The sequence below is a fragment of the Calypte anna genome, chromosome 5A (assembly GCF_003957555.1).
Source record: "Calypte anna isolate BGI_N300 chromosome 5A, bCalAnn1_v1.p, whole genome shotgun sequence".
NCBI lineage: Eukaryota > Metazoa > Chordata > Aves > Apodiformes > Trochilidae > Calypte > Calypte anna.
Window position 1 is genome coordinate 16,147,444 of NC_044251.1, and position 27,374 is coordinate 16,174,817.

The following is a 27,374-nucleotide window of genomic DNA, read 5'->3' on the forward strand; positions in this document are numbered from 1 at the left end:
CATTACACTTGAAGGAAACCATGGGTTTACATATCCCTGTGTAGGTGCTATCTTTGTCTTTACCCTCATATCCCTGGCTGCTCTCCCCGTTACCTACCCAACCAGAGCCCAAGTGATCAGCCTGGCTGAGGATGGGTTTCTGAATCATTCTGGATTTAAATAATCCTTTTTGATGTAAAGGATATACACACGGTGAAGTTTTGCTTTTGCCTGTCTTGAGCTCTTTGCCTGGCTCAAGAAGAGTTAAGCAGCCTCACCAAGCACCTTTTCACACCTCCACAAAACCAGACACCAGACAAACCCAGGCATCCTCAGACATCGTTCACTTGTGCTGCAAACTGTCCACAGCTCCTTCCCTCTATGGGAAGAATTAAGCTGGCAATCAGTATTGCCTTCAGAGTGAACAATTTCCTTCCAGCTCTGCCCTTTGCCTGCTCTTTCCATATCCTAGATGCAGTTACTGCAGAGGTTGTGTTTTAGCAAGTGCATAGCTTGGATTTATGATTAACTGGTATTGTGGTGGATAATTCCTATGGTGAGAAAAGGTATTCACATTACTGGAGAGGGGAAAAAGAACAATGAAGGAATAAAATGGAGTAAAATACTCAGAGCTCCATCTTTTGCTGGCTATGGGTAGTAATTAAACTACAAAAAAAGCAGAGGCTAGGTTTACCACCAACTGCTATGAGTTCAAGCTGAGATGCCAAAGGAGCTGACTTGTGGGAGTGTAAATGAAATTCAAGGTGTAAAAAGCAGTGGTTCAACAACACGAAAGGCTAGATTTTTTTCAGCAGCAAAATACAAACACACATATATGTAAACATTTTTAAACCACAGTAAGTGCTGAAGTGAAATCTGTACTGAAATTTATGAAAAGACTGGTAGACATTAGTGTCCTTGATTTAAACTGAGAGACATTTGTTCTCTAGTGAACTTTGCTTGAGCAACTTTTATTCTTCTGCAAGTCCCTATTGCAGTGGTAGCAGGAACCCAGTTCTTTCTGAAACATCTGAGTGTTATTAGAGTCTCAGTATTAAATATATAGTGATACAGTGATATAGAAATAGCTAAAATAAATCTGTTTATTTTGCTGTTATTAAAGTTCTGCTCAAAATATTCTAAACAAAATATGCCAATGTAAGGTGTTTTAATAACAGTTCTTTCTAGAAATTGCTCAGAGGATCTCTTCAGCCATCTGTATAAATGACTAAATAATACTCATCAAAACATTTTTTCCTACCAGTGAACAAGCCATAGGTAGGTTAGACTTTTGTTAGTTTTCGATATTCAAAATCCCTATGAATTATAAAAGAAAATGTTTTTGCATTGGTCTGATTTTGGGCAATCCAACAGTGACACATTTCTTCTAGTAAAAATAGCCAGGCACCAACTAGCTTTGGCAACGTGTACTTCTCTGGAATATCAATAAATGTATGCTACAGAGGACCTTTGCATGTCATGCACCTTTACAAATATTTCTCATTTGTTTCTTTATCCTTTACATCTGACTGCCAATTTAAATTGTAACACAAGGATATTATCCCATTCTGCAAATATAAGGAAGGGGTTAAAGCAGATAAACTGAATTCACTGTACCTTCAGTTTATAAATTTAATCAGAAAATATCTTTTCCATTTAGAAAGCCTTGCAAATACTGTGTGCAAGCATAAGTGTTCACGAAGTAAAGACAAAAAAGCCATGTTTTTAAGAATGGCTACAATGTGTGTGTGGTGCCCTGGATTACCCTCAGAATGTGCAGATGACCATAACTGAAGGAAGTGGAAGGAACAGCATGTTCACCAACTGCAGAGCCAGGAATAACAGAAGCCACATGTCCAACAACAGCCATATGACTACAGGCAGGCTCTGACCAGGCACTTCCCATTCAGGATTATCATAATGTTTACACACAGCAGAAAAATGCACCTCACTTACCCAAAGCTGGATGTTTCTCTAAGAAATCCATGGCACTGGAAAAGGAAGCAGTACCTCTGTCCTCTTGACTGAACTGAGGGGTTAGCCCTCAGACTAGATGTGCCAGCTGCAGAAACAGGATTTCAAATGGTGAGAAGTCATCATCTTTTCAGAAAGCATGTTTTGAGTTTTGTTCTGAAGATCAGCATCCCCAGCTCTCAGGGTTAAAAAAAAATAATTAAGTTCTGACTGGTAGTTTGTTCCTGCACACAATGTTGTCCCTGCCCAGAGTGAAAGAGTGAATGAGCAGCAGATGGAAGTGGGTACCCATCCTTGTCTTTTTAACTATTTAAGAGTCCTCAGTGTTTGCACATAGAAAAATGCTTTCAAAATGCTTGCCTAAGCAAAGTTTTTTAATTAATCTAGAGTCCTTAGCCACTCCTGAAATAATTGTCACTGTTTTGTAGGTGTTTTTAAAACTCCTGCTTGAAGCAAATTTACTGTTTGCTGTTGTCTCTACTATTTTGTTCCCAAGCTTCATTTTTATCCTTATGCCAGTGAAACAGACTCATAGAATGGTTTGGATTGGAAGAAACCTTAAAGACCATCTCCTATGTATGTAGCTGCCTGTCTTCCTTGGTGCTTGAGCAATTAGACCTGTTTATTGGAGGAGGGCTCACCACCACATCTGGTTAGAAGCCCTCTGCAGCAATTCCTTCCCAGAGAACTCCAGGCTGTACAATGCCACCAATGCCCACTGCCTCTGCCGTTCCTGCTGAGGTTCCCCCATGAGCCTTGGCTAGATGCTGAGGTTTGGAGCCTGCCCACAACCATGAGCATTCTCAGCCTCCAAAAGAAAGAGCTGACACAGTTCCCATGCTGGAGTAACCTCTGCACTGAGCCCTGGCTGGGAGCTGAGTGGTTGATGGGGGCCACAGCGGTGACAAGGAGCATTTTGACAGTGGGACAGGAGCAATGGCAGAGATCCAGCGCTCCAGACTGTGCTTTGATGCTGCTTAACACTGTATGGATGTGTGCATGTATGTATATATACATATGCAAGCATTTCACCTGTCCCTCACTGTGTCAAGTCCATAGACACCCATCTCAAAGACTGTGAGAGCTTCCACCATTCAGTTGCTTTCTTCTTCTGGATTAAATGTTTTTATTTATTCCAGGTGTTTTTACCAAGTGCGTATTTTGAGTTTGATTTACTAACAAGCTGATAGTCCAGGAATGAAACAAAAATGAAAATTCCATAAAAGCTGAAGGTATGAATTAACAAATAGAGCCCAAAGCGTTGTGCACACAGGCAGTGTCATGTTTGACACGTCCTTCTAAGGTCACTTCAAAGCTCCTGTCTCTACGGTGGCACCAGACAGCCTGTGAATGCTCTGCTGAACTCGCACCAGTTTGCCCATCTCCTACTGGCATTCAAGGAAACACCTGAATGACTTTCCCCAAGACTGCACAGTTTCAAACAGTATCTCTTAAACATAAAACTGAAGGTAATGTGCAAAAACCAATGCAGAACTCTTTAGGGAGTAAATTAAGTAGACTTTGGGAAGAAAGTGTATAGAAAAGCATCGTAGGTTTCAAAGGAAGGAAGAGGTAAGACAGAAACACAAAACCCCAGAAGATGAAGAGAGTCACAGAAAAGGAAAATGTCAAGAGGAGGGAAGGGACTAAAGTGAGGATGGATGAGTTTATTTTCCCAGGGAGTGCAAGGCGAAAGGCACTCACCAAGGGCTGAAAGTTTAAGTAGTACCTTCTTCTGTGCTTTTTGATCTTTGCACAAAGGGCAGAGAGGTTTCTGTGGAGCCCCACAGAAAGGAAGGGACAATCATGTGGAAGGGACAGTCAGTATCCTTCTGTTCAGGCATTTCCCGTGTTTTCCAGCATAAGGTGGGATGCCTCTCCCTATTCCTCCTGCCTTTCCCTAAGCCTCCGGAGGAGGACATTCTCGGGACATTTTTTTTCTACAACGAAATGCAGTATTAACCTGTGTGAAAGCAGTTTCTCTGGCGCTTATTTTGCTCTCACCACTAGATAAGACGCAATAAGAGCCCAGGACAAGCCAAAACACTCTCTCCCCCCGGGCTGGGCTTGAGCTTCCTATACCTGGCGGGCTCCTTCAGGCCTGCTGACGGGGGGAGCGGCAGGATGCCGGCCACAGGGACACCTCGGCCCCTTCCCTGCCCTCCCGGAGCCTCTGTGAGGACGAGGGCATCGGGAAGGGAGGGGGGGAGGCCACCGGATTAGCACCGGTGATGTGGGAATAAGGGAGAAGACCCGCCGCCGGCACCGCCAGCAAGGCCGGCGTCTTCTCCAACACGCCGTTTGGCTGCCCAGGATTCTGCCTTTTCTTTTTTTTTTTTTCTTTTTAAATAAAAATTAAGCAACCCTTCTTCTTTAAGAAAACCGTGGACTTAGGGCTGCAACAGAAAGTGAAAAGTACCGAGTACGCTCTGCATCTGAGGGATACACCTCAGGGAGAGGCGAGCTCAGGACAGAGCTTTTAGCGGTCGTTGTCAACTTTTTTAATGGATCACCGAAGGCGAAAATGACTGACCCCCTAGGGTGAACCTCTAGTTGAGGAGGAAGCCTGCTGGCCATCAGTAATTCCTTGACAAGCTCTCGGGATCCGAAGAAACAGAGAGAAACGCCAGCAGAAGTTCTTGACATCTGCACCAACTGCCTTGAATAATTTTGCATTTGAGATGCTCCCGTAAGAGAAGACAATGTCATGAGGGAAGCATTGCCACCTTTATCCTGTGTGGGAAGCATTAAAAATGTGTTTCTGGAACGATCAAAGCTGAGGGAGGGGGATCGTGTTCTCACGGCTCCTGAGCTTGGCTTGAATTAAACTCCGAAAAAAGAAAGAAAAAAAAATTACGAATAACTTACCCGGTCCTGCTTCCTATGTTGCTCTACGGGCGGCATATCTCTCAACGGATATCAAAGTTCTCAAGTACTTTTATATACGAAGAAATATTTCACAAAGCGCATTTTTATGCGACCAGCTTTATATATATACATATGACGAAAAAATCCGAAAGCGAGTTGCATTGGTCAGCTGCCTCCCAAAAGCCGTCTGCTGCCCTGCCCGCTCGCTCCCGCAGCTGGCTGCAATGCCTGCATCTTATTTTCTGCCTGGCAAATCGATTAACACGCTAATTCCTACGAATTGTGAAAGTTTATTTATATTTAAAAATTTATTTCTGGGAACAGTCTTCCCAGAAGAAGTTAAACAGCCAATGTCACCAGACAGCAAGTAACACGATTTTAAAGCTTTTGTTAAAATAAAGGCGCTCCTGCTCACCCATTCACTCATCTCATCAATTCAGCACTTGTCCGCCCTAATACTCTACGCCACGTACCCTCGTTCGCATTAAACTACAAACGAAGTGGAGCTTCGTTTGGTTTGATTTGCTTTGTTGTTTTTGTTCGTTTGTTTATTGTTTGTTGGTGTTGTGGTTTGGTATTTTTGGTGGGTGGGTGGGGCTCTTTTTTGGGGGGGTTGCTTTTGTTTAATTTTTTTTTTTAATTTTTTTTTTTTTTTTTTTGTGAAAGCTAGGTAACTGTAACACGTTAACATTTTAGATGAAATACAAACGATACGATAGTGCTGGCTAAGGTATTTCCATCTCTTCGAATGATTAAATTAGGTTTAAATTCCTCAGGTCCCTCGGCACCGCTTCTCAGCGGGGTTTGGGCATAGGACGGGCTGGGCTGTTCTCTCGGGGGGGGCTTCGCCCCTTCGTTCATTTCCGAGAAAGGGCCAGATGTTGGGGCAAGGTACCTGATAGCTCATTTACGTTTCTTAAGACGTCTGGAATAAAGATATCTGAAAGTAAGCTATTCAATAATAACAATAATAAATATATCTGAAATATATCTGTAGATATATTAAGAAACTGTAGAATAAGAAACTGTAGAATAAGAAACTGTAGGTGGAAAGGAACTAGAGCAGTGTGCGGGCAGATTTGGAAAGGCAAAAGGCGAAGGCATTTTCGTACGGCGCGGGAAGGTCCCTCCCTATGGCTCTGCCGCCTGCCCAGAGCGGACAAGCCCCTGCGGGCCGGGGTGGCGGCAGGTACCGGGCCAACGGGCGCTGCTTGACCCGCCTGTTCGAGGCCGCTTTCGGGCGCCGTTCCCGAAGGACCCGGGGTGCGGAGCCAAGCCGCGGGAGCAGCTGGGTTAGGGGGACCGGGGCAAAGACCGCAGCACCTGCCGGGCCCTGTCAGCGACGAGGCCGCCCCGCCCGTGTCCGCGCCCTCCTTCCCGCCCCGGCCACCCTCTCCCGCCCCAGTGCTCATGCGCCCCGCAGAGGTTTAAAGCGGCGCGGCGGTGGCCGCGGGTGTTCAGCCCCGCGGAGGTGTGAGGGCAGCTTGCGGCGGGCCCGTTCGGCCCCGGCTGGTACTCGCTCTGCGCTGTTCTCCGCAGCTTCTTGTCTGTATTCTCTCCCCGTCTCTGCTTTGGGCTGCCGCTATGTGGTTCGCCCCCTTTCTTCTCGGTGGGTACCGGGGGGAGAGGTTCGGGGATGGCGGGGCGGAACAGCGTCCCGACCCGCTCCGTGTCTGTTCGCAGGCGTCTTCCTGCTCTCCAGCCCGGTCCTCGGGAGCGACGGCTCGGGTGAGTTGGCCGTCCCCATCCTCCTTTCACCCCCCTCCCCGAGGGGCTTTGCCCCTTCGAGCTGTCGTGCTGAGCCTTCCCCGCCGGAAGGTGACGGCTCCCGGACGGGGGTAGCGGCTCGGTGCAGCCCCGACTGCGCTCGCCGCTGGGGAGCCTTGGGGCCGCTGCCGGGTGCGGGACCGCTGCCGCCGGGAAGAGCTGCCCCGGGCCCCGTTTGCCGGGCTTCTCGGAGTTGGCACTGGGGAGGCTGCACGGAGGTTGTCTGGGAACGCTTCCAAAGGGGAGTGAAGTTCCCTCGTGGCACAGGTGGAAGAAGAGCAGTGGGGATTGGTGTCCCCAGCAAGGGGAGCGCTGATAGGAGTGAGTGGGGTTGTGTTTGTGTGTGTTATAAAGGCACCTCGGCAATTTGAGGATCCGCGACGTGTTTCTGACTGTGGAATAGATTAAAAACTTTTAAAATCTGCCTTGCCATTATTTTGACCTGGAAAGCAAACGAATGTAACACACGTGGCAAGGCGGGGGCTGCCCGTTGTGCCGTGCCCTGCTGGACAGTGCCCTGGTGCTGGGAAGTGAGCTCCCCTGGAGCCAGAGTCAGTCCACGGGAACCAGAAACCATAGGAAGCAATTAAAGAAGTCACCAGAAGAGCACAGTTTGTCTGCCCCTTCCAGTGGAGCCTTTTACCAAGGGAGGGCAGGAGTCTCCAGAAGGATGAGCTTCCAGACCCCCCAGGCCTGACCTGCAAAAGGTGAGTGACCTCAAGCTTTCCCAAACTGCTCCTCCGGTGTCAATAGAAGGCAGAGCTTGCTGCCCATTTTGAGTTCAATCAAACATTTGGAATGTTCTTGTGTGTTAAGTCAAAAATAGCTGTATGTCACAGGAGTGCTTTGGCTAAAAAACCCCACAAAACCAACAAAACAAAACAACCAAACCAAACCAAAACCTGAAGAAAATGCACAGCAATAGAAAATCCACTCCAACGCCTTTCTGTTTTATTTTACAGGTGCCTTACAGGTGAAGTGTCAGTCTGTCAGGAAAGAAGTGAAAAATTTTGTGCAATACTTCATCCTAGGGCTGGAGAAGAAGCCTCTGTAGTCTGGAGCCAACTAAAATAGCATTAAGGGAATGCTGACAACAAGTAATGTTGGTACCAGGATGTGCTTGTAATATAAAATATAAATTGTTGCTGTAAGATATAATCTCTCACCATTAACCTAAGCCTAAATTCAGCAGCATATGTTTATTAAACTGGAAGCTTGGAGGAATGTTCATAAAAGTGCTTAAATTTTGTTGTTCAAAGTAAAAAAAGAACATTGGTCTCCTGAAAAAGTCTTCTGTATATAGGTTCATAACTAATCAGGGAGACCTGAAAGGATGTCTTTCCCCATAGTTCCCCTGAAATAAGTACAAATAATGCTGCATTCAGCAGTTCTAGTTATCATACATGAGGCTGTCCGGTTGAGTGAACACTGGCATGTGATAGTAAGAGACCTTCAGTTGATCAGAAAAGACCAAATACCAAATTGAAATGAATGATACAGCTCTGACCAGGTGTGGGGTTTTTTTGTTTTTTTGGTTTTTTGTTTGTTTTTTCAAAGAAACAATAATAAGTAATACAAGGAGTAAGAAGGATAATAGGAATGTGCTTCCCTATTTTATGACTCAAAGCTTTCTTACTCCTGGAACCCTGTGATTTTTTTAAATTTTCTTTTAAACTGCTTATAGTTTTATGGTTTGGACAGATGTTAGCTAACACGGAAGAACAAAATCTGCTGTAAGTCTTTATTTCAGTATCCAGTACTTCTTTTGATACTGCACTTGGCATTCCTGGTGTCAGTTACAGAATTATAGCTTACAGGATACTATGTATCTACACAGACAACCAAAATTAAATTTTTGCTTTTTGAATTAAGTGCAACATATACTTTCGACTGTGTTACTACCTCTGTGCTGATCCAACTGAGATCTGGACTGCTCAAGCCCCTAGCTGTACTGTGTCAGCCCTTCAGTTCACACAGCAGCAGCTGCTGCTTCCCCTCAGAAGCCCCCCTCTCACACTACAGACATGGATCATAACAATATTTAGACTGCCAGTACATAAAAATCCCATGGCTAAGCTACAATAGATGTCTGTGGTTTTGTTGCCAGGGAAAACACAGCAAGATTAATCACCCCCAGCCCCCATTTTCTGTGCTATATAAAATGTTACTCTGACATATGACTGCAATTAGTAAGTACCTAGTAGTGAGGGAAATACAGATCTCAAAGTGATAAAGGGTTTGTTAACTAGACATGTCTAATTATTGTCTTTGAATTCTTTGGCAAGCTGTATGCACAGTCAAGAACAGTACATTAGATGTGACAGGCATTAAAACTTCCTGTGGTGTCTTGCATTTTTAGAGGCTGGAAAAAATGTTTCAGGGTGCATGGCACAAGTAATGCTGTGAGAGCAGAGATCACCAGTGATGCTCATTGCAGTGATTCCTCTAAGGATATCCAGCCTTCCAAATGTTGTTTGATTCTGATGGTCTTGCTAGTTGTCATTTGGTGGCTACTACTTGATTAGTGTCTGTTAATTGGCTAACACATTTGTAGAACTAATGAAGGATTTGGGGACTCAAACAGCAAAGTGCAGAGACTTCTTGGTATAACACCATCAATACAGAACTTTTAACAATGAAAAGATGGAGCTTCAAGGTATAGGTGTGGTGATTCCACTTTTTTTTTCAGACTTGTTTTTAAGGCAAATTAAACATGGAGAGGACGTGAGAGACTGTAACTCTTAAAAGAAGTGTTGGGGTTTTTTTTAAGATAGTCAAGAATCAAATCACTTTATGGTGACTTGGTAGGTAGAAGAGCTTCTGTTATCTTGAAAAGAGAAAAATGGAGAAGTAAGTACTGGTTTTTTTTCTTACTCTGGACTATATAGACATATTTAGCATATTTCAGTAGAATCTTTGTGCTGACAAATAGCAGCAGAGGCTTTTCAGTATAGTGGTGATCAGGTAGTTTGATTATAACTTCAGCATAGCACTAATGAGGATTACATATACTTAGAACAACATGCATGGCCCATGAACATATATGTTTGACCTGTGCTTCCAGGATGAGTGGACATATTTCCCTGTGCACCTGTGGCTATAACCCTTCTGCTTTTCTGCTTTAAGGTCAGGGGGATTAACAGGAGGTCTGATATTTTCCATCTGTTGATGAGGAACAGTGAATGCTCCAAATACTTTCAAATAACAGCACCTTATGTTAGGGTGAATAAACACTGGAGGGTAAGGAGCAGGGAAGCAGGTGAAAGACAGATGACCAATCCCCTGTACATATTCTCCTTGGGATGTAATGCTGTGGTGTATGTACTGATAGATTGGGTCAGCCTACCATCTGACTGAAGAGAAAGGTCATACTCTGAGTGCATATAGAAAAGGTTTTTGCATCTTCTAGTGTTTAACAAGGGCAAAATGTGCTTTTAGGAATTTCAGAATGCATTTAGTCATTGGTTGAACTTATGATGCTGAATTGATGTTGATCTAAGCTGAAGCTGTAATTTGCTGTGCTTATCAGACTGGCTGAATGTGCTGTCCCATGTAGTAGAAGAATGGTGAGAAGTATACAAGATAATGACCTCTAAGTTTTCAAAAGAAAGAAGATCAATTTGGCAAGCAAAATAATGGTGTAAATCTGTGTCTGTGTATCTACATTGCACAAATGCAAATACAGTGAAAGCTTGATGATAATCTGAGAAATAACTTTCAAGGAAAACCGAAAAGAGGCAGAGTTCTATGTGAAAAATACATGTGCCTCAGCTGATTAAATAACCTCTGTCTCACAAGGTGAATCTGACAGTCCTTGGAACAATAATAATAATGATGTAAACTTCATTGCAATGAAGTGATATGAATGTTCTAAATGTTACAATATTATTGGAGCAGGGGAATGGATACTCTTTGTCTTTTACACTGGCCACAGTAGGATTTGTTGCAGAGGCCAAGGAAAGTGCTGCTGTCAACCTCCTTCATGAATGCCACTGGAGGTTCAGTTTCCCAAGTGATTCATAGAAATTCCATGGCTGGAGATTGCCATGGGAACATCAATGTCATAATTTCTCCCTTGGAAAGTGACAGCTACTCCTGTGTTCCACCAGCCCTTGAAGGTTTTCCCCTTGTCCTTCTCTTCTTTGCAATAAACTTGCAGATGTGAACTGTTCCCCCCCTGTAATATTTCTTGGACATTATTTTAATGCTGTTTTAGTGATGTTGGGTTTGTTTGGGTGTTTTTGGTTTTGTTGTTGTTGTGTTTTTTTAGACTTTCCATATTTTTCTGTCATATCTTCCCCATAAAGTTTAAAATTTGTTCTTTCTTGTTGTGATTGCACAGTTGTAAGCTCAAGTTGTCTTCACAGACATCCTGGAGCATAAGATGAGAGACTGTACCTAATTTCAAATTCAATCATTGCTTTAAACTTGGAAACTGTAGAGAGATCAAAACAACAACAAACCCTTAAGATTTTCAGGCCAAAGCTTCTTTTTTTTTTTCTTTAGCTTCCACTGCTATCACATGCTTTACAAGAGGACTTGACCTCAGAAAGGAGACAGAAGATGTCCTTTGTCCAGCAAACTGTCCTCTATGGCAATTTTATGTCTTTGGGGATGGAATTTATGCCTCTCTTTCCAGTATCTGTGGAGCTGCCATACACAGGTAAGTCAGATGATTGCTAATCCATGTGTTTGGCAAGTTTATACAGTCTTGTCATGCTTTTAAATTTTTTAACCTTCTGATGTGATGATGCTAAAGGCCTTTCTGGATTTGGGGATGGATACTAATGCAGTAGGAGTGGTGTTAGGGGAGAGAACAAGGAAGAAAAGAGAGGCTGGGCAGATTGCAAGTAATTCTAGTTGTGTTTAGGTGTTCTTGAAAATTGCTTTATTCACTTTCCCTGAAATGGCAGAGCAGCAGATGGACTTCCAGAGTAAGGTTACTTTTGTGTCACTGTTAGACATGGAAGGATACAGGGTAAGTAGAAACTCACTGGAGATTAAAAGAAGATTTACTTTCTCACGTTCCTTTACATGACATTTTTAATGAAATGATTTAAGCTCCATGCACAGACCTACCCATGGTTTGGCTGAATGTGGTCCCCAGACTAACTTCTTATCGGGGTTATGGGGTTTTTGTTATAGCATTTCTGCTGGTTGCTTGCTGGGTACTGGTCTGACTAAAAGATCAGTAAGTAGAATACTACCCAGTTGAATTCCCTGCCATATCAAATTGAAAACTTAAAAATATCCAGATAACTCATATTAAATTCGTGTCATTAGAAAAGGTAGGTTGGCAGAAACCTTACTGAGGTTGTCTGATTATTTTTATTTACTTTTTTACAAGGGACAAGTATTAAATTACTTATCTGCTTATTTTACATAATTCATGTTACATTCATTACTATCCAGAAACTTATTTAAAAAGTCAGTTAATGTCCTATGACTTTTAACAAGATGTTAAAAATTCAATGTATTTTTATAGTATTTAAATTCTAAAGTAAACAAAAGTAACCTTTAAGTGCTGGATTAAAGGGCAGAGGAGGGGGTTGAATAGAAATTCTGTCTGGAATTTTTCAAATGCCATAAAGGAATCTTAAGACCTAAGGTGCTATAGGGACAGCTAGAAGAAACTTGGGATGTACTGTGGGGATGTGTATGTAGTTGTTATTAGAGCTTAAGAGTAAGTTTCAAAGATGTGTCCATAGGTGTTTTTATTGCTAGAACAGGCTTCTTTTCAATCTATCTGTGAAAACAATGAATGCTTCCATTCAGTTTGCTTCTAAGTGTTTTCATCAGTGTTTTAAAAAACAAACAAGAAAAGTTAAATGCCAGTTCTTCACTTTTCCTATTTTATGTACATACAAAAAGCTTGTAAAAGAATGTCTTGCTTTCTAAAAAAATACCAAACCAAGTGAAAACAAGCCTGATACATCTTCCTGTTTGTATTTAGGGATTTAGGTATTTACTTTTACCATTCTGTTTCTTCACTGGTTGCCAAAGATGTCTTTACTTAAAGTGAAAAAAGCCTTCTCTATCAAGGTCTTTTTCAAAGGCACTTAAGACTTGAGTGTCTTGAAATGTTGCAAAAGTTCACAACTAGACGAGGATCAAACCTCTCAGGCCTGTGGTGACTGATGATTAGAGAAGCCCCAGCAGCTCAGCTCCCTGGGAAAACCCCCTCAGCTGGGGGAAAACCCTAAGCCCCATGCAGCCAGGCTGCAAGGTCTGTTCTACTCCAGATTTGTACCTTGGTGAAATCTCATTAGTTGACATAAACAGGAGTTAGTAGAGGGTAGAGAAGCACAGAGGTTTATATACCACTTAGGTCTTCACTAAAGTCTGTGCCTTCTAAACTTGTGTATTATTGTTCTCCAGCCCAAAAGCATAGAAAAAGTAGATTTCTCCATAGTCAGTGTCAATCCAAATTATACCTCTGGTGAAATGTTCACCCCTGATTGTGAAATCTGCATTTAACAATCTGTCTCCACAGGCACTGCAAAACCAGGGAAGGCTCTAATAGCAATGAAGGGATTAAAATATACCCACTGTTCTGATCTGTCATTATTGGGCATAAACAATGTTCAAGTCTTCTGGATATGATAAGTTGTAGTACAACATTTTTAAACAGCAAACTGTAGGTAAAAATTCTTCTATTCAGGAGAACTGCTGTTTTTTGAGCCTACTTTTAACTTGGGTGGGGGCTGTTAGTCCTGCCAAGCTTTTCATTCCAGGAACAGAATTTGTTACCTAAGAATGTTTTATTTGTTTTGCAACTTTTACCAGCAGTAAATACTGGTCTCAGTAAAAAAAGATTGCTGGATAGAGGAGAGGTGATTGCTCTTTAGTTCTCAGCTGATTTCAGTTCAGACTATAAAATCCAACAAAACCATAAAAAATGTTTGCTCCTTGCTTCACAGAGACTTCTTGCTCTGTGCCGCAATGGCAAAACTCCCTATTAGTGAAAAAGTAACTCCAGGAAGAGTAATGGCTAACCAACATAATTTGCTGTTGTGCTGATGTAGCTAGGTACCTGCTTTGAGAATTCCAGAGATTTCTTGCAAGTACCTGAAAGAACCACGTGTAGTTTACCTTTGGGTATCCAGGTATTCCCCATGGGATACTGCAGGGTCTGTGCAGCACAGCTCTATACCTTAAGCACTCTTCAGTACCAGGACTGCCATGACAAGAGCTGTGGCTGGCATCTATATAAAGCACAGACAGCTACCTACTGTTTCATCAGCTCTGACAGCAGTGCTGCATTTTTAATTTTTTTTAATCTATTTTTATTTTTTAATAGAAAATGACTGTATGAGCTTGGGAGGGTTTCTCCCTCCATCTTTTGTGCTGGGTCCAAATTAAGCCTGGGTCTTATAAATTAGATACTGTTTATTCCCATGAGGAGCTTGATTACTGTGAGACAATTGTTAACACAATAAAATACTGCATAGTGCATGTAAAGAATTCTGTAGAATTCCAGTGTGAATAATTCTGTATGCTACATTTGAAAAAGCTTTCAGCCTTTTTAGTATGTTATATTTGGCTTTTCCTCTCCTTCGTCTCTCCTTATTTTATGTGTAATTACTCTCAGGAAACAGAATATTTATTTAATATTGTTCTTTTTCTGGGCAGAAGAATAAAAGATTTATTTATTGGGGGAAGAATGGAGAATCTCCTACTAGGCTGACACTATGCAGACATAAAAAAACTGATTTAAATCTACCACAGAGTGATTAATTGGATTAATAATCAGAAGGTCAAATGAAGGACTAGGTTCTCAGCTTGTGGTGTTCTTTTCGAGTGCCAATTCCACTAAATGGAGGCCTAGCCCAGTGTGGTAGTGTTTTAGATGCTAAAAAGGCATGTAAATTTTTTCGTAACCTTCCTTAACTTTTCACAGGGTAGAATCAGTTCTAATTAAACACTGGGGGGCTAGAATTCAAGTCTAACAAAAGCATGTCAGGGTATTTCCAAGGTGGATGCAAAGTGACTACAAACACAGATGATGGCCTCTGAGCTGGCCTCTGAGCTGCCCTAATGTTTGTTAGAAGAATATTGACAGAAAGATTGTCTGGCCAAGAGGGATTTCTGAGCAGCTGTAGATCCCCTGGGAAACTTTGGTAGAGTGCCTGCTTCTGCTGCTGAGCCTTCTTTTCCTGCCAAAAGCAACAGGGGTGCAGAGGAGACAGAAAGAGCAGAACTGAGGGGGTCAAGAGGCTGCTGGCATGAAACCCCTGAGCAGCTCCGTACCCGTGACTGAAGGCAACTGGGAAGCAGCAGGAGGCTGCAGTTTGGAGAAAGGAAGGATGCTCCTTGGAGTAAAGGAGAAAGGGAGATGATATGGGAGCAGCTTGATGCAGCTGCAGAGTAGGAAGGGAAGATGGGGATTCAGGTGGTTGAGATCTCCTAAGTCTCTGAGGATAACCATTTCCATCCAAGGGCCTTGTACAGGAAAAGTCATGGCCATGGGAAAAGGAACTGTCAGATTAGAATTATGCTCTTAGCACAGCAGACCTTCATCTTTCTGCTCTGTCCACTCTCCCATTTCTGCTGAAGAAGCAGATATATAACTATATATATGTCAATATGATGAGCATAAAGATTAGCATAAAGCATAATCTGAGTTTCAGAGCAAACATTTTGTTTCTCCATTGTAACTTGCTGCCTTGCTCCACTTGGGCTTGGGACCTTTTCTTGGTGTAAAATATTCAGTCTGTGTTCAAATCTATTACTCCTCACTCTTTAACATCATTATATAATAAGAGAAAAAGCAATCTTTGTCTGTTGCATGTTGTTTTATCTTTAGACAATTTAATCTGGCTGATCCTTACCTTACATTTAGCTCTAAACTCATTAAAGGAAATAATCTTTGCTTCATCTCCAGCATTTTAAAACAAGTAAATAACTTATAAGCATGCTGCAAAAAGTGCTGTCTCCATCAGCCAAATCTGTCACAACTTCTACAAAATTCTAAGAAACAATAGGAAAATTGCCTGGAGGAAAAAAAGATTTTTCAAAAGGTGAAAATCTTGTTTGGTTTTTTTTTTTTTTTTTTTTTTTGTTTTTTTTTGTTTTGTTTTGTTTTGTTTTAACAACAGACAGTATTGCAGCTTTCTGCTGCTGTGTCTAAGATTACTGACAGCAGTTATGTCTGTAAGGGTCATCTCCCATGGCTGGAACAATCTCTTTGAGGTTAAGGCATCAGATGTTATGCACAGGCTCCTTCAAATTCCTTCCAAATTCTACAAAGCAAGCCAGCCCAGGATCTCTGAGATGGCAGACAAACAGCTCTTTCACTTTGAGGAGGTGCATGAAGCTCTAAAAAGCTTCAATTTCATCTGCTTGTTTACCTTAGTTCAGATTTTTAACTATGTTTTTGATTAAATTCCTATATTTCATAAGGCTTCCCCATATCCTCTGCTGCCTTTGGCCAGTATACTTTCTCCTGTGAGCTCTTGTGCAGAGAGCTACTCGATTGTTTCTTTGTGGATTTGCTTTTCGGTTCAATTTGTGCGTATTTTTGAGTGAAAAATACCATATATGTATAAATTTATTATTTTTAACAGCAAAGCTGGGCAAGAGAATGGACTGCAGAAAGGCCTTTGCCAGCCTTTTTCAGAATATAAGGGCAGTCTGACTGTGTGGTTTATTCTTTACTTAGGTATATGTAAGCACACACTCTCAGTAAACTTGCTGGAAGAAATGTCTCAAGTGAAAGCAATGGGATTGTAAAAGATGGCTTTAAACAGTTGTTACTTTACCTACAGAACAACACGTCAAGAAAAGAGGAATAACTTTCATAAAACTGTAGTTCAAGTTCTATTCATATCTCTTATCAACCCTCCTACTTGTATTAAACTTAGTGGAGATGTCATATGGAAATAGTGAACTTTAGAAGGCAGTTCAGCTTTATGACTTGTGATGAAATATAAAATCAAATGTTTCTAATAAATATACAGGGAGCAAACCTACTCTGGTTTCAGTAGAAAGCTTACAAATTCAGTGGAGACTATAAAGGTATTTTTTCCTGAAAATGATTACATGGCAATCTATATGAAAACACCAATAAATAAAATAGAAAAATATAGACAGAATTAGTTACACTGTGACTGAAGTAAACTCAAATCGTTGCTTCCAGGAACAATCCTTCAGCCAACTTTTTGATGTGAGAGTGTTCCAGAGTTTAATTCAGTGCTCAAATTTGGAAGTCCACAACAAAGAAAGGGCAAAGAAATACTAAGCTCTTCTTGGGCACTAACTTGTGCATAGATCAGGTTTGTTGTGGCAAGTCCAGAGTAGCTTCACTAAAACTGCAAGTATAAACTTAAACTAGAAACTTGCAATTATACACATGTATTTTATTTTTGACATGTATTGCCTTATCCTCCAAGACTGAGAATCTACTGAAGGCTTGAATGCTAAAGCAGCCATGTACTGGAGCAGAACATTATGTTCTAATTAGACTGAAATATGTCGGGCAAAAATATCTCATTAATGTATTATAATAATTGCCTTATGGAATTTTTCTGTCATTTAAAAATAACCAGTTACAGGCTCTCGTGTAATTTTTTTCACTGTTTTTAAAAGAAATCTTAATGTGCTGTTAAGTGTTTGCCAACTTTATAATCCCATTTTAAACTAATTCAGAATCATTTCAGTAAAAATTCTCTCTCTACATATATTGTATACAGCATTCCTAGGTGAGAAAATATCTGTGGTTTTGATAGTCTCATAATCTTCTAAGCTACACGAATCATATCTATAATCACAGTTCCATTTAAAAATGCAAATCACATCCATGCATGAGAAATGTATTTTAACAGCAGTAGACAAGGAGATTTATATGGAAGCTGCATTTGCCACATATACCCAGAGCTCATATTACCCAAAATATATGCAAGTATCTATAAACTCTTATCTTGATTATTCAACTTTTGCCATGTTTAAAATCATATTTGACCATGACTTCTTTTCAAGCAGGAAGCAAACAGATAAGAAAAATAAACACAAAGGCACACGTTGCCTTTTAAACAAGTGTTTAAATAGTCATGAACTGGTTGGTTGTCTCCCCCAGCACTGTACCTGCCCAAGTGCTACAAAGCATCAAACTCTTACTCTTAGAGAAGCTCAGCTTTGAATTTTGGCCTCTAAAAATATTAACTGTTCTCTCAGTAGCACATAAAAAGAGATGTGAACAGTTCTGAGGCATGTTATTGTCACTTGAGGTATCCAAATGCGACCACTCACAAGAGCTTCTCTGCCTGCAAATACAGTGGAGTTCTCTTTGGGCTGCTTCTAACTCTGAAGTTACTCAAGTCCCTCAATCTGTTGTCCCAGTTGGCATTCACATAATCCCCAGTTCACAAGCATCTGCAAGATTTTCACGCTAGCTGGTCCTTCAGATGTTTCAGATGGCAGGACAGATGTGGTAGGCAATCTCAAAACCTCTGGACGCATGCCTAGAGTCTGGGTGTTGTAGGTTCAACACTTTTACTTTTAGAAAACTTCCTCCACAGATTTTGCTACAAGTTCTCTTGTCACTTCTAGATAATATATATGTCTAGATGACAGGTATCTGGACTGACCCTTCTAGTGAGACATTAAGAAGTATAATAGTCTTATGGTACTGAATATGACTTGTTAAGATGTATTAATCTGTAAGCTGCTTTGTATTTGTTCTATTTTTTTTAAAATCCATTTTAATTGTATATTAAGGGTGCATTGCAGGATGCTTAAACTAATGAAGATGACTGACTTGTTATTCCAAATTATGAAGCTGCAGTTTGGTACATTATTCTACATTTCTATCAGTGACAAGTTACACAGTTGAATTTTATCTACCGTTGATACATTTATCTCCAAGTCTAAGCTGAAGGCAACCTGGAATCTTACATGGATTGAATTAGTAACTTGCATTTAGTTATTTCACTCATTTCAGGTTGTGCATTTTAGACTTATTACAGGTCAAGAAGAAGAATAAGATGCCTTAGGCTCTTTCCTTAGAATTACTAGCAACCTGCTGGTTGCTCTCAGCAATGCCTACCATTTTTGACCTGTATAGCAAGATGTCCTGTGAATCCATTAATACTATAAGCAATAGTTTTTCATTTCAGTTTTCTTAGTTTTGGTAAATTTTTAGCTAATCAGACTGAATTTTGTTTCAGTCACAAATATTCCTGAGGTACAATGAGCTCAAAGATGTTTCTCTGGCACTATTTCCTTTAGGAACTGGTATGTCCTTGAACCAATCTGAACACTGCCAGAATTTTAGAATTCCTAACATTTTTTTTCCTGAGTCTATGTGGTGCTCTTCAGAACAGTTTCTTTTAAAAGTCTTTTCAGCAGTTTATAGCTTGTTTTAGCCTGAACACAACTGCCTGCCTATATGGCATCTTTTGGAGGAGGCTGGTGTCCAGTGTACTAATGATGTATAGTTGTATTGCCTTCTCTTGCAAGTAAAATGTCTGATTTATAACAACTCTTTTTGTATCTCAGGGGGGTGATCACCAATGCAGGAGGAGCTGTAAGGGTGCAGACTCTCCCAGGACAGGAAAACTACCCTGCTGTAAATGCCAATGGGATCCAGTCTCAAGTGCTCTCTAGATGGGCTTCATCTTTCTCAGTGACTCGTAGGTGGATCACACTTGGTATTTTGCAAACTACTTTTGAAATACTAACAGAACTCTAAGAAACTTCTTCAGTGCTCCTGTAGGCATTTAAAAAACAAAACAAAATAAAAAAGTAATTCCTATCTGAAGTGTAGTAACAAAAGTTTTCACTTTTAACTCATGCTTTTATCTTCCTTTTTCCACAATTTCCTTAAAATACTACTCCAGCCAGACTAGCTAGTCTGTAGCTATCCTGGCATTGCAGTCCTGTCCGCCTCCTGCTTCCAGCCAGACAGCCTTCTCTCCCCCTGCCTGCCTTCATGCAGGTGATAGGGCTTGTCAGGCCTTAAGCCAGTTATTCCATGTCACCTGGGAGAGGTTAAATCAACCTCATAACTCGTATAAAGCAACCTGCTAGTTAGATATGTTTTGGTAGTTTCAAAAAATATCAAAATGTGTGTGTTTTCTGGTATATTATTTCTAAATTTGGGAAACAGATCTCTCTAATCTCTCTTACTGTTTACATGGGTAAAATTCAGATTCCTGTCTCTAAGATACTAGTAATCCCCGTGTTGTGTCCTTTGCAAATTAGTAGCTAATTAATTGGAATTGCAGTTGGTGAGGGTGTAAGTGAAATTCACTTCTCCAGATCAAGTCCTGAATTTATCTGCTAGAAACAATGGCTGCTACAGCTCAAAACTTCTCATCAATTAGCCATGCTGCAGTTACTCAGCAGCTGCTAGTGTTTCAAATGGAGAAGCTCAGAGGAGAAGTTCATTGTCAGTAGAACAAGGGCTGCAACACTGTGGTACACCAAAGAGCCATCTAAGCCTGGGTCCTGCTCCCAGAGTAGCTAAGGGCAGACAATGAAGCAAGGCTATTAGAACTACAGTATTCTTCAAGAACTTGTAATTTCATCTAAATAGACTAAAATACAATAAAACTTCCAATGTTTTAACAGGCTCCAAGAACACAGCTCTCGAAGCTGTTGGACGGTCGGTGTCAACAGCGCGGCCTTCGACAGGTACCAGATCCCTGCCTCAGGGGAAGCCTCCACTGCTAGGATCTGCTGCAGTCTGTGAATCCCTGGCTAAAATGCCATGTTTCATAGGGTTAATTTGTTTTTAAAGAAGAAAACATATACAGTATTTGGTTTTGTAGTACGTCTTCATTCAGTAAAATGAGGAAACATTTGTAACTGGGCAGATTTATTTGGATTGCAGCAGTGTTCATGGAAGCAAAAAAACCTCCAACCTTGACTGGGTTATAGTTAGTAAAAGTAATTCAGGTAACACAAAGGAAAGAGTTCATGAGCTCTGAGGATAGTCACCCCTATTAAGTGTCAGAGAAGGTAGAGAGGTAAGTTAATACTTCTTACAGAACTACTCAGCTGAACGCTGTCAGGAATAACATAGCAGAAATCTAGAAGTTAATGGGAATTTCTCCACAGAAAATCCTGCCAGTAAAAGGCTAGATCAGTTTTTAAGAGAGTTAGTGCTATGTAAGTACTGGACTTGGATTTATTTTTTTTTAATAGGCCATTTGTTTTACAGTTTAAGTCATGGTTTGCTTCCAAAACATTAAAATTGTGCACTGTACAGCAAATTGATAACTGAAAAGTGGTAGAAGTTGGGATGGTGAGCTACAGCAATCAGGAATCCACCCCACGTTCTATATTTCTAATCAGCTTGGCAGGTGTGGAAAGGAAGGTTAACCTGTTTGGCTTGAAAAACAATGTTCTCTATGGATCAAAGCAACAGTAGTGAAAGTTTAATAATTAAACCAATTAGCAGTTCTTACTGCAGCTAGACTGCAATGTAATTCTTGGAATCTGAGGTTTTTCTGGATCAATTCTGGATGTTCATCTTGTTCTTAAATGAACTATGCTGTTTCCTTCATTGAAGGTAAAAGACCTAAGAAGCCACTTGATAAAAAGGCTGGGAACAAAGGTAGGAACTCACAGATTTAACTTTTGCAAAGTAAAATCCTAAAGCTTACTTGGTGTTAAGTAAGTCAATATTTTGGATATTCACAGACTGTAAAGCTGATATTGCATTTCTCATTGATGGAAGTTACAACATTGGCCAACGTAGATTCAATTTGCAGAAAAACTTTGTTGGAAAAGTGGCTGTGATGTTGGGAATTGGAACAGAAGGGCCTCATGTTGGAGTTGTACAAGCCAGGTAAGAACAGATTTATACAAAATAGAACTGAGTGATAAATAAGAGAAATATCACTTCCTGTTTTGCAGAACACTCAATAATGGTAAAAGAATGAATTGCTGAGAAATGAATAGCAAGAGAAAGGAAACTTTTTCTGGCTATAGCACTGTTTGCTCCATGCTGCATGGAGGTGTATGTCCACGTGAGAAGATCTGAAAAATTTTATTACCTTTTGCCTCTGTGGTACTTGATCTTTGGATAGAGAGAGCAGCAGGACTTCTTGCAGCCAATCTGCTGCTGGTAGTTTTGTAGTTCATCTTCCTAAAACAGCCGAAAGCATTCTGCAAAGGAGAGATTTTTTTCTAAAAAATTGTAGAGAACGATTTGCACAAATACACATGTACAAAATAAAACAAAAAAGAGGTTACTACAGCTAATATTTTCAAACTATAGATAGTCACTTTTTATTCTAAGACTTTTCGTACTGCTGTGTACATTTGCAGGCTGCAAAATAATCTGAAAGCCACTGCAATATCTAACATGTTAGAAGTTTTTTTAAGCCACAGCTCAGTTAGTGCTCAGCAGTAGCAGTTGTCCAAGGCTGAACCACTTTGACTATTGCTTGTGGAATAAAGGAAGTCCAAAGAAGCCTATAATTATCTTATTGCAAGAAGATAAAACATCTGTTAGATTAACACAAGGGTTCTCTATCACATCTGTCATCATTGAAGTCTGTTCCTCTCCCTTGCCTTTAGACAGCTGCAGAGTAGATGTCTGTATCTGACTGAATGCCCTAGGCTTGCTTTATGGTCACTAAACCACATTCATAGCACAAACCATATGAATTGCTTTGGGTGCCTCTTTTAGGATGTGATTGAATTCCACCTGAAAAATTCTGTAGGCATCAAAAGCTAGGGGAAATGAACCCCACTCTTGCTGCCTGGGTTTAAACACTATAAGGTGAGGAACAAGTCATGGAGCAATTCAGTAATCAGCTGAGCACCTTGAACATTCAGCTCCCCATCATTAGAGGAGTCAGTGCATCTTACAAGCAATCTTTAAACCTCAAAGTGTTCCATTTTAACAGTTATTCTACCATGAGATTCAGCACAGCAGACCAGCTCTGCTTGGCCTGGGCATTCATTCCAGTGATTCTGAGGCAGGATTAGACCATTTATTCACAGCAGCAGCTCTGTGCCTGCATATATTTTTCTACTCTCTGCATTGCAAAAAATAATTTCTTTTTGTTTTCCTCTCTAAATCAAGAGTGACATTTGAAAACTTAGCATAAGTACCTTATGCGAGGTACTCTAGGTGGCCCTGCTCTGGCAGGGGGGGTTGGACTAGATGATCTTTCGAGGTCCCTTCCAACCCCTATGATTCTATGATTCTATAACTAAAGGCTTTCGTTTCTTAAATGAAGTAAGTAGCTAATGTATCTTGAAACATCTCCAATTAAATAACTCAAACTGCATTTCATATAATTTTTAATAAAGAAAGCATTTCTCATACCAATAGAAGAAAAGCAGCCAGTTTTTCATTACACGACTAAACTTTATTTAACATGTGGCATGTTCATTTTTTTCTGTATATCTTTTCAACCTCATGTTTTTGGCTGCTTTGATAAGCCTAAAAATCAATCTGTTTGTAATTTACGTACCCAGGTCAATAATTCTTCTTGGTAAGGACTGTTAGAATTATTAAGTAAGGATCATACTTCTATTTTAGTAATTAAAAAACCAGAAAAGTATGTACATGACCAAGAAAAAAGTGATTAAAATTGTATTTTAGCTTGCTAATGCTATAGCAGTATGAAAAGAGACCTGTGTACTTCTATTATTCCACAGTGAACATCCAAAAATTGAATTCTATCTGAAAAACTTCACTGCTACAAAAGATGTTTTGTTTGCCATAAAGGAACTGGGGTTCAGAGGAGGCAATTCTAATACAGGTGAGTTCATGCTTCCATGGAAAGAGAAATTACTTCTTCACATATTTTTATATATATATATGTATATACATATATGTGCGTGTGTGTTTGTATCTACTCTAGTTCTTATCGTTCAGTTAGATTAGTTAACTGTCAACACTGATTTAAGTCAGGTTCAATATTTTTCTGTGAGACCTTTGCCATGTATTGTATTTCATTTCCCTGATATTAGAGTTGGTTATTACACATTTAATTGGAGTAGGACAAATACATCTTCCTGCTTTTAAATGGCAAATTATTTTTCACTAGTAACAGAATGATCTCCTGAGACAAATTCATATAAAAAAGGTTTAACATTTCTGTTGTGTTGAGTGCCTAATGAAGGAGTTAAAATAAACTCAGACTAAGTAGCAATGGTTGTGGAGAGATGTTTGCCGTGGGAGGGAACTGAGTGTTAAAAATGTTACATTTCATAAGCTAAATTTAGGTAGATCCTCAGCTTTCTTTCTTCCAGTACATTTGACAGGCACTTCCTAGTCTACTTCCTAGTAAAAACTAGACCTGTGAGTAAAGAAATTTCTGTGATTTTGTGGAGTTGTTTGATTTTAGTTTTTTGTATTGTTTTTTAACTTACAGGTTATTGTTCTCAGATTTTCTGGGACACTATTTTGCTTTTTACACTGGGTGAGACCTGTAATTGTAACAGAAAAAAATTGAAATCCAGCACAATTTCATACGTGGAACTGATGGCAAAAATTTACGTGCACAAACGTAATCACATTCATTCTTAATATTCTTTTTGTGTTCAAAACTAGGGAAAGCTTTGAAGCACACAGCTCAGAAATTCTTCTCCTTGGAAAATGGAGCACGCAAAGGAATTCCCAAAATCATTGTAGTGTTCCTAGATGGCTGGCCCTCAGATGATATAGAAGAAGCTGGCATAGTGGCCAGAGAATTTGGAGTCAATGTGTTCATTGTATCTGTGGCAAAACCCACAACAGAGGAGCTGGGAATGGTACAAGACATTGGTTTTGTTGACAAAGTAAGAAAAAAATATAATTGTTTTTCAGCCATGGCTATGATTCTGGAGAATTTACTGTTTCTTTAAAAACAAGAAAAACCCACCCCATACTCCTACCATCAGGCTCCATTCCTAACCTGCCTTTGAAAGAAAAATCCCATAGATGTCTGAGTATTATCCATAGAGCCACTCTGTCAGTATTCACCTGATGACTTTCTTTCCAAACAGGCAGTTTGTCGAAACAATGGATTTTTCTCTTACCAAATGCCCAGCTGGTTTGGTACTACCAAATACGTGAAACCTCTTGTGCAAAAGTTGTGTTCACACGAGCAGATGTTGTGTAGCAAGACGTGCTACAACTCTGTCAACATCGGCTTCTTGATAGATGGTTCCAGCAGCGTTGGGGAAAGCAACTTTCGCCTCATGCTTGAATTCATCAGCAATGTTGCAAAGGCCTTTGAGATCTCTGACATTGGTTCCAAGATTGCAGCCGTGCAGTTCACGTATGATCAGCGCACTGAGTTTGGCTTCACAGACTACACCACAAAAGAAAAGGTCCTGTCAGCCATCCGGAACATTCGCTACATGAGTGGTGGCACTGCTACTGGCGATGCCATTTCTTTCACAGTCAGAAATGTGTTTGGGCCAATGAAAGATGGAGCTAACAAAAATTTCCTTGTTGTTTTGACTGATGGCCAGTCTTACGATGATGTCAGAGGACCTTCTGCTGCTGCACAAAAAGCAGGTAAATGACAAAGCTTTAAAGTCAGTGGAAGTGAATTCATCTTGTTTATGATGGATTGTAAAGGTTAAGATTTTAAACAAAGATTGCAAATATAGCCCCAGTGAGTGAAAGAAGTACCCATAACTGTTTTAAACTCAGGAACATGTGAGCTCTAAGGAACTGTTTTCCATAGGATGAAAATCAGCTCTGTGAAGCCAGCTAGGGCTGGACCCACCTGTGGCAGCTTAGTTAGAAAGGTACACCCAGTCTTATTTTCATGGACAGGAAAGAAATAGTAGATTAAAGCTACAACCAATATAGCATTATTCCTGCACTCCATCATCATCTAGGAAGGAAATAAGCAGTTTTGACCAAAAAGCTTACTGGGCTGCTGATGCTTGAAAGCACTAAGCATACACAAAGGATCAAAAGGTATTTTCAAAATAATTGTACAAGATGTTATTTTTGTTTCAAGACTGACATTGTAACAGCTGTGTTCATGTGTGTCACTATAAAAAGACACTAGCCCTTAAGATACACCATTCTTACAAGATTCTTACCAAATCAAATTCCTGATATTTAGTGGCAAAATTTACTCACTGTTGACCAACTGCAGGTATTGAAACATGCTTTTTCCAGTCCAGATTAATAATGGATTTAGAAATGTCTCTTTTCTTGGATCCATAATCAAAATAGTCTTAACCATTTTTTTTCTTACTGTACTATTACATTGTAGGAATAACAGTCTTCTCTGTCGGTATTGCCTGGGCACCTCTGGATGATCTGAAAGACATGGCTTCTGAACCAAGGGAATCTCATACTTTCTTCACTAGGGAGTTCACAGGATTGGAGCAGATGGTTCCTGATGTTATCAGAGGCATCTGTAAAGATTTTTTGGATTCTAAACAATAAATTAAAAGTCTGCTGTTGGGTATTACTAATTTGAAACTGAAAGTCATGAAAGTGAAGTGATCTCTTGAAAGTATGGATGTTTTGTATATACTATCATAATGCAAGGGAAGAAGGGGGAGCTACTTTTTGTTTCTGTAGTCAGTCAAGAATTCTTGTGAGCTTGTTAGAAATTGCACTCAAATGCAGAACTTGGCCAACAGCTATAATTTTCAACACATATATAGTATCCTTAAGTTTAAAGCTATGCATATTGTGCACTTAAGGCTATCAGATATCAGGAAAAGAAACAGTACAGCTCTCTCACTTGCTAGATGTCTTATGATTTAATATTATAATTTTAAATACACTGTACTTATCTCCTATAGGCCTTCTGTAGCTTATGATTCTGTATCTTTTCAAGAAGTTGCAATGGGACGAAGTACTTGCAGTGCTTCAGTTGTGCAACATCCACTATTGACAGGCAGTTTAAAAAAAGGTATCACAGACTGTGGCTGAACAGAATCTTTAGTAGTTTAGGTTTTGCTGTTGTGAATTATACGGAAATTTGTGAATGATACTAAGCACTGGCAAAGTTTACACCAGAAGACATTGAACCCACAGATTTCTATTAATCTATGTTATTTGGAGTTTTAGGCAAAGATTTTGAAAGGTATTTAAGGCACAGCAGTTCTTTTTCAGAATCTGGATCCTAATATAATTAGCTGATACTGCTGCTTCCCACACCACTGAAGTCAAAAGTGATATTCCTAATATATCTGATAACCAGATTTTTTTTTCCTTTCTACTGTTTTGATTTTACAAAGTTGTTACTGGCTAAAAAGTTAAAGACTGGAAACTTGGGCAAAGAGATTGGACCACACACTGAGAACTGAAAATGTTAAAATTCAAAAGTACCTCAGACCTTGAAACATAAATTTATATCAGATTACGTGGTTAGAGAAGAAGAAAGTATGCAGACACTTATGTGGGTTTCAGTAGCTCACAGAATAACAGCTTTTTAATGCTAGTAAAAGCACCTTAAAAATGTGAGGGTCGTGGAAGACAAAAGAATAGTTTTCTTGAGAAATAGGCTTTGATTTGGTTACACACCTAGTAATATGTTGATATTCTTATACCTACATGCATGTGGTTAAAAGGCAATATTTCACTGAATTATTCCAGAATCATGGAGTACTCTTCATTTTTTTGCTAATAAAATATATAGTAGAAAAAACTCTCAGCACTTTCCCCATCAGTCTATGTCGTCCCCTTTTTCATACTGCTATTGATTGTAATTCATAATCGTTTTGGAGTGGCACAGAAGGGATTGTATTCACCAGGCTTTTGTTGTGCATTTTTAAAAAATAACTTATGACTGGCTATATATTACACTAAACATGGATGGCAGAGATGCCTTGTATTTTTCTATTAAATTCATATGCAATATCAA

The 27,374-nt window shown here is 40.1% G+C and overlaps 1 protein-coding gene across 1 annotated transcript; it reads left to right on the plus strand.

Moving 5' to 3' along the window:
- The first annotated feature begins 6,239 nt into the window (after window positions 1-6,239).
- Window positions 6,240-27,374, plus strand: COCH (cochlin). The gene is made up of 11 exons (XM_030452585.1): window positions 6,240-6,430; window positions 6,505-6,549; window positions 11,095-11,251; window positions 19,084-19,217; window positions 20,158-20,220; window positions 21,101-21,145; window positions 21,232-21,379; window positions 23,206-23,309; window positions 24,104-24,330; window positions 24,538-25,054; window positions 25,770-27,374. Exons 1-11 carry the CDS (start codon window positions 6,406-6,408, stop codon window positions 25,943-25,945), a joined length of 1,641 nt encoding a protein of 546 aa, XP_030308445.1. The 5' UTR covers window positions 6,240-6,405; the 3' UTR covers window positions 25,946-27,374.

Coding starts and splice junctions, on each gene's coding strand:
- COCH (XM_030452585.1), top strand. CDS start 6,406: ATGTGGTTCGCCCCCTTTCTTCTCG. Junction 23,310..24,103: donor AGGAGGCAATTCTAATACAG/GTGAGTTCATGC, acceptor GTTCAAAACTAG/GGAAAGCTTTGAAGCACACA. Junction 25,055..25,769: donor TGCTGCTGCACAAAAAGCAG/GTAAATGACAAA, acceptor ATTACATTGTAG/GAATAACAGTCTTCTCTGTC.